General features: G+C 44.4%; 1 protein-coding gene across 3 annotated transcripts in view; it reads left to right on the forward strand.

Annotated features, from left to right (window-relative positions):
* klhl12 (kelch-like family member 12) overlaps positions 1-13,094 on the forward strand; it is a 131,383-nt gene that overhangs the window by 16,722 nt on the left and 101,567 nt on the right. For all 3 annotated transcript variants that reach the window (XM_063043620.1, XM_063043621.1, XM_063043622.1), the window contains one exon: positions 84-301. In XM_063043620.1, coding sequence (XP_062899690.1) covers positions 84-301 — 218 coding nt within the window. The remainder of the gene's footprint in view (positions 1-83; positions 302-13,094) is intronic.

The following is a 13,094-nucleotide window of genomic DNA, read 5'->3' on the forward strand; positions in this document are numbered from 1 at the left end:
GCACAGACAGGGATCCTGAATACCAGCACTGAGATACGGCCATTCCTTCATGAGGTCAGTGTCTTTTGTATAATTTTCTCTAGGTGTGAAGCAGGCTTGCTGTGAATTCTTGGAGAGTCAGTTAGACCCATCCAACTGCTTGGGAATCCAAGAGTTTGCCGAAACTCACAGCTGTGTGGATCTGATGCAGGCTGCAGAAGTGTTCAGCCAGAAGAACTTCCCAGAAGTAGTGCAGCATGAAGAATTCATGCTTCTAAATAAGGAGGAAGTGGAAAAACTCATCAGGTGTGATGAGATTCAGGTGAGTCCTTTGCATTTCAAACTAAAGCATTCTAGAGCCATTTATCATAGGATGTTTGATGAGCAAGAATTGGATGGTAACACTTAGATTGACAGCTACCGGTTCTAATACAACTTTGTTGGAGATTCTGTCTTCTTAAGGTGATTAGAAAACACCTTAGTGTTGGTGTGTGGCCAAGTGGTTAAGGTGTTTGTCTAGTGATTTGAAGGTCGCTAGTTCAAGCCTTAGCTGAGGCAGCGTGTGTGTATTTGAGCAAGGCACTTAACCACACATTGCTCTGCGACGACACTGGTGCCAAGTTGTATGGGTCCTAATGCCCTTCCCTTGGACAACATCGGTGGCGTGGAGAGGGGAGACTTGCAGCATGGGCAACTGCTGGTCTTCCATACAACCTTGCCCAGGCCTGTGCCCTGGAAACCTTCCAAGGTGCAAATTCGTGGTCTCATGAGACTAATGGATGCCTGAAAAAAAGAAAACAATGAGCAGCAATATGAAATAATAATTACTCAGGGAGGAGAGTAATTCAACATTTAATCTACCTTCTGCTCCATTGATGTGCCTTCTTAATATCAGAGAAATGTGAAACCGGGATGAATAAATAGTACTTGAGAAATCATTAGGTTGGACAAAGCTTGAAATTTGGAATTAGGGTGATTAAAAGATGTCACAGTGAATTAGCAACAATGTATTCAGGAGACTAAGAGAATGGGTAATTCCTTTTGTCAGTAAAATCTGATTACACTAGAAGTGTCCAAAAGAGTGGGAGGAGAATTATGATGCTATAAGGCAGATACTTGGGAGCATAATTTAAGAACAGATATTCAGGGAATTGCACAACCGTAATGCGGGGGTTGTTTAGGAGCACTTGCATGGGTTTCTGGATAGGTTTGTCCCACTGAAGCAGGGAAAGGATGGTAGGGTGAAGAAACCATGATTGACAAGAGATATGGAATATATAGTGAAGAGGAAGATTGAAGCTTACTTAAGATTTAGGAAGGAAGGATCAGACAGGTCTCTAGAGAGTTACAAGGTAGCCAGGAAGGAGCTGAAGAATGTATTTAGGAGAGCTAGAGAGGGCATGAGAAGGCCTGGGTGAATAGGATTAAGGAAAAACCCCAAGGTGTTCTTACATGTATGTGAAAAGCAGGAAGATAACTAGAGTGAGGGTAGGACCAAGAGAGATAGAAGAGGAAATGTGGCTGATATTGGAAGAGGTAGTAAATGAATACTTGGCTTCAGTATTCACCAGTGAGAGGGATCATGATGTTTGTGAGGACAGCATAAAGCAGCTAATATGCTAGAACATGTCAGCATTAAGAAAGAGAATGTGCTGGAACTTTTGAAAAACATTAGGATAGATAAATCCCCAGGGCTGAACGGGATATACCCCAGGTTTCTGCAGGAAGAGACTGCTGCACCTTTGGCAATGATCTTGGCATCCTCACTGGATACGGAGCTAATACCTAAGGATTGGAGAGTAGGGAATTATTTTCCATTGTTCGAGAAAAGGGTAGGAATAACCCTGGGAATTGTAGACGTGAGTCTTACTTCAGCAGGAGGCAAATTATTGGAGAACGTTCTTAGAGACAGGATCTACAAGCATTTGGAGAAGCATAGTCTGAATAGGGATAGTCAGCATGGCTTTCAGAGGGGTAGGTGATGCTTCAGGAACCTGATTGAATTCTTTGAGGATGTGACAAAGCACATTGATGAATGGATGTTTGCATGTGGTGTATATGGATGTTAATAAGGCATTCAGTAAGGGTCCCCGTGGTAAAGTCATACAGAAAATCAGGCGGCATGGGATCCAGGGGGTTCAGAATTCGCTTTTCCATAAAGGCAGAGGGTGGTTATGGAGTGCTTTCTGCCTGGAGGTCGGTGACCAGTGGTGCTCTGCAGGGACCTTCTGGGCCTCCTGCTCTTTGTGATCTTGATAAATGACTTGGTTGAGGAAGCAGAAGAATGTATTAGTAAGTTTGCAGATGACACAAAGGTTGGTGGAGTTGTAGATAATCTAGAAGGTTGTCAGAGGTTACAACAGGAAGACTTTGAGAGAGCTGAGCTGGGAAGTGATAGATGGAGTTCAATCTAGAAAAGTGTGAACTGATAACAGTCCGAAAGTTCAAATTTGAAGGCAGAGATGGGGTTAATGGCAGGATCTTAGCAGTTTGAAGGAACAGAGGGATCTTGGGGTTCACTCCCATAGATATCTCAGAGTTGCCTCGCAAGTTGCCAGGGTGGTTAAGAAGGCATATAGCATGTTGATCTTCATTCGTCAGGTGATTGAGTTCAAGAGTCGCAAGGTAATGTTGCAGCTCGATAAAGCCCTGGTTAGACCACACTTGAAATATTGTGTTCAGTTCTGCTAGTTCAAGTTCGAGTGCCTTAGGTGATAAACCCGATCTCCTCAAACTCCTAATGAATACAGCTGCTTTCTTGCCTTCTTTATAGCTGCATCAATATATTGGGACCAGGTTAAAGGCTTAGAGATCTTGACACCCAGGAACTTGAAATTGCTCGCTCTCTCCACTTCTGATCCCTCTATGGGAATTGGTTTGTGTTCCTTCGTCTTACCCTTCATGAAGTCCACAATCAGCTCTTTGGTCTTGCTGACGTTGAGTGCAAGCCTGTTGCTGCGACACCACTCAACTAACTGGTGTAGCTTGTTCATGTACACCCTTTTGTCACCATCTGAAATTCTGTCAGCAATGGTTGTATCACCAGCAAAATTATAAATGCTGTTTGAGCATCTATATTCAATATGTTGTGTGGGCATGTGACCAAGTGGTTAAGGCATTCGACTCACGATCTGAAGGTTGAGCCCCAGTGTGTTATGTCCTTGAGCAAGGCACTTAACCACACAGTGCTCTGCGATGACACTGGTGCCAGGCTGTATCGGCCCTTGCCCTTCCCTTGGACAACATCAGTGTCGTGGAGAGGGGAGACTTGCAGCATGGGCAACTGCCGGCCTTTCATACAACCTTGCCCAGGTCTGCGCCCTGGAGAGTGAAGACTTTCCAGGCGCAGATCCATGGTCTCGCAAGACTACCGGATGCAAAAAAAAAAAAATTCAGTATATTGGGATCAAGTTAGATGCTCAGAGATGTTGACACCCAGGAACTTGAAATCTCTCTCTCTCTGTCTCCCCACCATCCCCCATCCCCTTCCACCCCCATCCCCTTCCTCTCCTCTCTCTCTCTCTCCTCCCCCCCCCTTTCCTCTGATCACCTAAAACACTCAAACTTCAACTAGCAGTAGAAGTACCACAGAGAGCCTTCTGACTAGCCACATCACCATCTGGTGAGGGGGGTGGGGGGCAGTTACTGCACAGAATCGAAGTAACTGCAGAGAATAGTAAAATCAGTCAGCTCCGCCATGGGTTCCAGCCTCCGTAGTATCCAAGACACCTCCAAGGAGTGGTGCCTCAGAAAGGCAGCATCCATCAGTAAGAACACCCATCACCCAGAAAATGCCCTCTCCTCATCCTTATCATCAGGAAGGAGGTGCAGAAGCCTGAAGGCATACACTCAGCAATTCAGGAACCATTTCTTTCCCTCTGCCGTCTGATTTCTCAACGGACATTGAACCCATGAACACTACCTCACTACATTTTTATTATTTCTGTTTTTGCACTACTTATTTTAATTAACTACTTAATATCCATTTACAGTAAACACTGTACAATTTCCTCTATTTTTGCATAAATATGACCTAAAATGTGATCAGATTGTCATGCGTCCTAAAACTAGATAAAGAGAACACAATTAAATAATACCACAAGAAACATTACACTTGTTCACTTAATTATTGAGAAAAATGATCCAATATTATACGTATTTGTTGGAAAAAGTATGTGAATCTTTGCTTTCAGTAACTGGTGTGACCCCTTTGTACAGCAATAACTTCAACCAAACGTTCCCGGTAACTGGTGATCAGTCCTGCACATCGGCTCGGAGGAATTTTAGGCCATTCCTCCTTACAAAGCTGCTTCATCTCTGGGATGTTGCAGGGCTTCCTTGCATGAGCTACTTGCTTCAGGTCCTTCCACCACATTTCTGTAGGATTCAGGTCCAAAACACAAATTTTCTTCTTTCTAAACCATTCTGTTGTTGATTTACTCTTGTGTTTCAGATCAATGTCTTGTTGCATTATCTAACTTCTATTGACCTACAGCTGACGACTGCTACCCTGACATGCTCCTGTTAAATGTCTTGATACAATTTTAATTCATTGTTCCCTCACTGATTTGCAAGCTGTCCAGGCCCTGGGGCAGCAAAGCAGCCCAAAACCATGATGTTCCTTCCACCAGTTGGGATGAGGTTTTGATGTTGGTGTGCAGTGCCTTTTTTCCTCCAAACATAGCAATATGTATTTCTGTCAAAAAGTTCAACCTTTGTCTTATCTATCCACAGAACATTGTCCCAGAAGCATTATAGAACATCCAGGTGGTCTTTTGCAAACTTGAGACATGCAGCAAAGGTTTTTTTTTGGAGAGGAGTGGTTTCCTCTCTGGTGTCCTTCCATGAACACCATTCTTGTTCAGTGTTATTCTTATAGTGGACACATGAACAGAGACTTTAGCAAGTTCCAGAGATTTCTGCAGGTTTTTTGTTGTTACCCTTGGGTTCTCCTTCAGCATTGCACATTGGCACACCTCTTGGTGTGATCTTTGCAGGATGCCCACTGCTAGGGAGAGTAGCAACAGTACTGAGCTTCCTCCATTGGTAGACAATTTTTCTTGCTGTGAACTGATGAACACTCAGGTCTTTAGAAATATTGTTGTAGCCTTTTCCAGCTTCATGGATCTTTACAATTCTTCTTCTAAGGTCCTCTGAAAGTTGTTTTGATTAAGGCATGGTGCACATAAACAGACCTTTTTTGAGAAGAGCAGGCTGCGTCAGTAACCTGATTTTGTGACTTTTTAATGGGGCAGGACTCCTGTCCAATCTCATCTCATTGATTGGAAGGAACACCTGACTCCAAGTAGTAGAAGGCGTTACTTCAGAGGTTCACATACTTTTTCCAACAAATATGTGTAATATTGGATCACTTTTCTCAATTATTAAATAAGTCAACAAGTATAATGCTTATTGTGTTATTTATTTAATTGGGTTCTCTTTATCTAGTTTTAAGATGCAAAATAGAGAAAATTCCATAGGGTTCACAAACTTTGTAGCACCACTGTATATACTTACTGTAATTCAGTTTTTTTTCCTGTATTTATCATGTATTGCATTGTACTGCTGCTGCAAAGTTAACACATTTACTGGAGATACTAAACCTGATTCTGGTTCCGATTCTGAAAGTTTGTGGATGATACAAAGGTAGGTAGAAGGACAGGTAGTCACATGGGTGTAGTTGGGCAGTGAGGGCTCATTGAATCGGAGGGGCTGTTATCATGCTATATCTCTAAAGCTTCTTTACAATAAGACCATAAAACATTGGAGCAGAGTTAGGTCATTTGGTCCACGATTTTGCTCCACTATTCAGCCATGGCTGATCATTTCTCCCCCTCCTCTGCCCCACTGCTCGGCCTTCTCCCTGTAACCTTTGATGCTGTGCCCAATCAAGAACCTAGCCATTCCACCTTAAATACACCTAATGACCTGGCCCCCACAGCCGTCTGTGCTAACAAATTCCACAAGTTCAATACCAAATGGCTAAAGAAATTCTGAGCATCTCTCTTTTAAATGGACGCCTCTCTATGCTGAGGCTGTGCCCTGTTGTCATGGACTCCCCCACCATGGGAAACATCCTTTCCACATCTATTCTGTCTAGACATTTCAGCATTCGAAAGGTTTCAATGAGATCCCCCCTCATCTTTCTAAATTCCAGCGAGTATAGACCCACAGCCATCGAACATTCCTCATATGATAACCTTTTCATTCCCGGAATCATTCTTGTGAATCGCCTCTGAATCCTCTCCAATGCCAGCACATCCTTTCTTAGATAAGGAGCCCAAAACTATTCACAGTACTCAAGGTGAGGCCTCACCAGTGCCTTATAAAACCTCAGCATCACATCCTTGCTCTTGTATTCTAGACCTCTTGAAATGAATGCTAACGTTGCATTTGCTTTCCTCACCACCGACTCATCCTGCAAGTTAACCTTAAGGGTGTTCTGCACAAGGACTCCCAAATCCCAATGCGTCTCAGATTTTTGGATGTTCTCCCCGTTTAGGAAATAGTCTGCACATTTATTTCTTCTACCAAAGTGCATGACCATGCATTTTCTTTCCAACGTTGTATTTCATTTGGCACTTTCTTGCCCATTCTGCTATTCTGCCTAAGTCCTTCTGCAGCCTTAATGTTTCATCAACGCTACCTGGCCCTCCACCAATCCTTGTGTCTTCAAACTTGGCGACAAAGTCATCTATTCCATCATCTAAATCAGTGATATACAGCATAAAAAGAAATGGTCCTAACAAGGGCTGTTGTGGAATATCATTAGTCACTGACAGCCAATTAGAAAAGGATCCTTTTATCTCCACTCGCTGCCTCCTACCAATCAGCCAATGCTCTAACCATGTTAGTAACTTTCCTGTAATACCATGGACTCTTAACTTGGTAAGCAGCCTCATGTGTGGCACCTTGTCAAAGGGCTTCTGAAAGTCCAAATATACAACATCCACTGCATCTCCTTTATCTATCCTACTTGTAATCTCCTCAAAGAATTCCAACAGGTTCATCAGGCAAGATCTTCCCTGGAGGAAACCATGCTGACTTTGTCCTATCTAGTCCTGTATCACCAAGTACTCCATAACTTCATCCTTAACAATTGACTCCAACATCATCCCAACCACTGAGGTCAGGCTAACTGGTCTATAATTTCCTTTCTGCTGCCTTCCTCCTTTCTAAGAGTGGAGTGACATTTGCAATTTCTCGTCCTCCGGAACCTTACCAGAGTCCAATGAGTATGTACCTTTAGATCTTTAAGCTTTTTGAGCACCTTCTCCGTTGTAATAGTAATTGCACTCTCTTCTCCTCCCTCACATTCTTCAACACCTGGCACACTGCTAGTGTCTTCCACAGTGAAGACTGGGTACAGAATACTCATTTAGTTCATCTGCCATCTCCTTGTTCCCCGTTATTATTTCTCCAGCCTCATTTTCTGGCGGTCCTATGTCCACTCTCATCTTTCTTTTATATTTACATCTTGAAAAAGCTTTTACTATCCACCTTAATATTGTTTGATAGCTTGCTTTCGTATTTCATCTTTTCCCTTCTAGTGATTCTTTCAGTTCCTTGTGTCGGTTTTTAAAAGCTTCCCAAACCCCTATCTTTCTGCTAATTTTTGCATTGTTTGATCCCCTCTCTTTTGTTTTTACACTGGCTTTGACTTCCCTTATTAATCACGGTTGTACTATTCTGCCATTTGAGGATTTCTTTGTTTTTGGAGTACACATTCTTGTACCTTCCTCATTTTTCTCAGAAACGCACGCCATTGCTGCTCTGTTGACATCCCTGCTAGCATCTCCTTCCAATTTACTTTGGCCAACTCCTCTCTCATACCACAGTAATTTCCTTTATTCCACTGCATTAGAGTTTACTTTCTTCCTGTCAAATTTCAAGTTGAACTCAATCATATTGTGATCACTGCCTGCTACTCACCTCTGGTTCATTACATAACACCCAATCCAGTATAGCTGATCTCTGAGTAGGCTCAACGAAAAACTGCTCCAAAAAGCTATCTCATAGGCATTCAAGAAATTCACACTCTTCAGATCCATTACCAACCTAATTTTCCCAATCTACCTGCATGTTAAAATCTCCCATGACTATCATAACATTGTCCCTTTGACACACCTTTTCTATTTCCCATTGTAATCTGCAGTCCACATCCCAGCTGATGTTTGGTGGCCTGTATGTAACTACCATCAGGGTCCTTTTACACTTGCAATTTCTTAACTCAACCCTCAAGCCACAACCCATAAGGATTTAACGTCTTCTGATCCCATGTCATATCTTTCTAATGATTTGATCTCATTCTTTACCAGCAGAGCCTACACCACCCCCTCTGCCTACCAATACAATCTGTAACCTTGGACATTCAGCTCCCAACTGCAGTCATCCTTCAGCTACAATTCAGTGATGTTCTCAACATCATACCCGGCAATCTGTAGTAGTGCAACAAGATCATCCTCCTTATTTTTTATACTTTGTGCCTTGAGATTTAACACTTTGAGTACTGTATTTGCTACCTTTTCTGATTCCTAATGCACTGATACTCATCTTGCTGGCTGCAATTTTGTCCTATCATCTGCTTGCCCTTCCGCTATTTAAGAAGGGTGGGAGGCAGCAGAAAGGAAACTATAGACCTGTTAGCCTGACATCAGTGTTGGAATTGATTGTTAGGGATGAGATTACGGAGTATCTGGAGGCACATAACAAGAGAGGCCAAAGCCAGCATGGTTCCCTGAAAGGAAAATCCTGCCTGACTGACCTACTGCAACTTTTTGAGGAAATTACAAGCAGGATAGACAAAGGAGATGCAGTAGATGTAGTGTACTTGGATTTTCAGAAAACCTTTGACAAGGTGCCGCACATGAGGCTGCTTAGCAAGGTAAGAGCCCATGGAATTACAGGGGAGTTACTAGCATGGGTGGAGCATTGGCTGATGGGCAGAAAATAGAGTGAGGGAAAAAGGGATCCTATTCTGGCTGGCTGCTGGTTAACCTCCAGGTTGAGTCAGCAGTGAAGAAGGCGAATGCAATGTTGGCATTCATTTCTAGGAGTATATCATATAGGAGCAGAGATGTGATATTGAGGCTCGATAAGGCACTCGTGAGACCACACTTGGAGTATTGTGTGCAGTTTTGGGCTCCTTATTTTAGAAAGGATATACTGACATTGGAGAGGGTTCATAGAAGATTCACAAGAATGATTCCAGGAATGAAAGGGTTACCATTTGAGGAACATCTGGCAGCTCTTGAGCTGTATTCCCTGGAGTTCAGGAGAAGGGGAGGGGGGAGAGGAGAATCTCATAGAAACATTCAAATGTTAAAAGGCCTGAACAGATTAGATATGACAAAGTTATTTCCCATGGTAGGGAAGTCTTTGACAAGAGGGCACGACTTTTCAGGATTGAAGGACGTCCATTTAGAACAGAGATGCAGAGAAATTACTTTAGTCAGAGGGTGGTAAATCTGTAGGATTTGTTGCCACGAGTGGCTGTGGAGGTTAAGTCATTGGGTGCATTTAAGGCAGAAATAGATTGGTTCTTGATTAGCCAGGGCATCAAAAGGTATGGGGAGAAGGCAGGGGACTGGGGATGACGGGAAGAATTGGATTGAATGGTGGAGCAGACTCAATGGGCCGAATGCCGTACTTCTGCTCTTATATCTTATGGCCTTATGGACAGTCTGACTGCACATTATCTTTGCTTTTTTACCATCCACCCTTCACTTCAGTTCCTGTCCCCCTGCCAAATTATTTTAAGCCCTCCCCAACAGGTCTAACAAACCTGCCTGTGAGAATATTGGTTCCCCTCAGGTTCAGGTGCAACCCGTCCCATTTGTACATGTCATACTTCCTCCAGAAGAAATTCCAATGATCCAAGAACTTAAATCCTCCCCCCACGCCTGCTTCTCAGCCACACGTTTATATGCCAAGTCATCCTGTTTCTACTCTTATTGGTGCGTGACATATGTAGCAATTCAGAAACTACCACCCTGGAAATCCTGCTTCTCAGCTTTCTGCCTGGCTCTCTAAATTATCTCTTCAGGACCTGTTTGCTTTTCCTTCCTATGTCATTGGTACCGATATGTACCAAGACATCTGGCTGCTCTCCCTCCCTCTCCAAAATGCTGTGGACGCGATCCGAGACGTCCCTGACCCTGGCACCTGGGAGGCAACATACCATCCGGGCGTCTCTGTTCACGTCCACAGAGTCTCCTGTCTGTTCCTCTGACTGTTGAGTCCCCTATCACTACTGCTCCCCTCTTCTCCCTTTTTCCTTTCTGTTCCACAGACCCATGCTCAATGCCAACAATTTTCTTTCCCTCACATTCCCCATGGGAGGTCATCCCCCACGACAGTATACTTATTACTGAGGGGAATCGCTATAGGGGTGCCCTGCACTAACTGCCTGTTCACTGTCCCATTCCTTCTCTGGACAGTCACCCAGTAACCCACCTCTGGCAACTTCAGGGTGACTACCTCCCTGTAACTCAGATCGATGATCTCCTCACTGTCCTGTACAAGCTCCAGATCCCTAACACGGTCTTCAAGGAGCTGCAGCTGGATGCGCTTCACGCAGATGTAGGTCCCTGGGAGACTCTGGCATAAAGCACACACAGTGACCATTTAAACTACATTAAGTACCCCGACACAGTAAGAAAAAAAGGGAAACTTAACAGGAACTTATCCGGACAACTTAATCAGAGCCAATGTCTCTTCTGAACTGAAGCCTCATTTGAGCCAAAGCCTGACACTCCTACTCTCACCACTGACCCACTCCTAACAATAGCCACTCCGCTTGTCGCTTCTGTGCTTTTATTTACTCCCCTCTGTGCTGCTGTCGCCATTGATTGGACATCAAACGCCTGCAAAGCTCTCCATTTAAACGACCGCTGACCTCCTCGCTGCTGTCCATTATGACGTCAAAGTGGTTTTCGAGGAGTGATATTTGATAAATGGAGCATAAAGCTGAATAATAGATCCATACTGTGCTAGTTAAGTCAATCTCTGACACTTCTATCTCCTCAAGTATCCTGACCTCAGCTGTAACATTCAAGCATACATAAGTGCATTTGGGCGCACACCAATATATGCATCTTCATTTGAATCTGGTGAGTCAAGGACCTCATTGATAAATCATGTCGAAGTGATGAGGGCTCCCTGATATAAATTTCTGCTTGTTATATCAATCATGGTGTTAGGCACGTGGTTAAGGCGTTCGTCTAGTGAACTCAAGGTCGCTGGTTCGAGCCTCAGCTGTGGCAGCGTGTTTGTGTCTTTGAGCAAGGCACTTAATCACACATTGCTCTAGTCTGTGTGAGGAGTGGCGCCCCACACAGACTTCCAATCTGCGCCTTGTAAGGTATGAAAATGCCTGACGCAAGCCTCTCATGGTCTGAGTTGACGTTCCCTCCCCTCCTCTCACTCCTTATATCAATCTTTGTTTTCATGAAGTCCAGCAACCATTTTCCTTATTGTTTACCATGCATCCATTTTGTTTCATCTACAAATCAATCTGGCCCCCGTGTAATTAATTAATACTGTTACGTACCCCGTAACTGGGTTGCCAAACCAGCAGAAATGGATCACTCAGTTGGAGTCTGGAGTACTAGAACTAAGAAAGTTTTATTAAAGAAACAAGCAACACAGTAATCGAAAGGATAATAAATGCAACAATTCAACAATGATAACCACACATGTGCACAGAATTAAGATAACAGCATCAATCAAGCTCTATCGTTGTCTAGGGGTAAATGACCAATTTCAAAATGACTCAAAGTTCAGTCCAGTTTGTAGTTCAGTTTGCAGTAATCGTTTCCATGGCGATGGACAAGGTGGGGGAAGAGAGACAGAATAGGAACAACTGATCATTCAGAACACTGCTTCACTCACAGACCAGCGGGATGGCTCACAAACAGCATTTGGGCGGGTCCTTGGTGATGTCACCTGAGGTCACCGACTGTGACCCCTCCTCCAGATGCGGTCGATCCTCTGCAGTGAACCCGGCACCCAGGCAAGGGCGGACACACACCGGGTTCCCGCTGATCGTACCTTTCCACCCTGGTCGTTGTCTGGCACTTCTCACCCACTCGTGAGAAGCGTACCGCTTCCAGGGTCTCGTTACCTCGGGTGGCGTGTGTGTCTGTCTTAGCGAACCTGTCCCTTTTTATCCCCCTGCTGGGGTATCGCCTGTCCATCACTTCAAACAGTTCAGGGTTCAAAGGGGGGAGCCGCTCCAGACAGCTCTTCCTCCCACATCCCTTCATTACACATCTCCAGACGCTGCTCCATTGTTCCTTATCTCTCCTTCCCCTGAGGGCAGGTGGCAGACCAACTGCTGATGCCACTGACGCTAGCCCAGGCCAGCAAACACCTTAATTTTATGTGTATTCTCGTAACAATACATACAAAGAAAAGCTGCAGTATCAGTGTGAGCACTTGGGGAAACTCTTCTGCACACGTCTGTCCAGTCTGAGAAGTTCTCTACAATTTTGGTTTCCTGTCTGAACTACTACTACTACTACGTCGACTCAGGCCTAGGGGGCCAGTGTCGGGCACGATGACAGACTCTCCACTTCTCCCTCTCCCTCATCAGTGTGTTTAGTTCATCTACGTTAGCCGCGCCGCTGTCTTCTAGAAGCATGTTGACCATAGTCTTGGGTTCATAGCCCAGGGTTCATCCTCCCGTTCTTGGGCTCTCATATGATGACTAGGCTGGCAGGTAGCTTGGGGTGGCGTAGACAGTGCTCTGCTAGTTGCAGTCTTCTCACCTCGATTTTAGTGGTGAGCATCGGTAGGTTGTTATGGAGCTCGACGTTCGTCATATGCTTTTGCCAACCCACATCAAGAGCCATCCGGAGCATTCGTGTATAGCAACCATCTAGAGACTTGGTGAGTGTCCACGTCTCGCATCCGTATGTGAGAATGGACTCTGTGACTGCTATGAAAATCCTAAGCCCTCAGGTCAGGTTCGACTTCCAGATTTCTTTCATGTCGTTCACACCAGCGCCTTCTGTATCTTTATGTCCTTCTCCAAACTCATCATTCTTGACCCGAGGTACTTGTAGTCAAAGACTTTCTTAATGGTATCATTCTCTACAGTCTTGAGAGTACCT

This window comes from Mobula hypostoma, chromosome 3, assembly GCF_963921235.1.
Source record: "Mobula hypostoma chromosome 3, sMobHyp1.1, whole genome shotgun sequence".
Lineage (NCBI taxonomy): Eukaryota > Metazoa > Chordata > Chondrichthyes > Myliobatiformes > Myliobatidae > Mobula > Mobula hypostoma.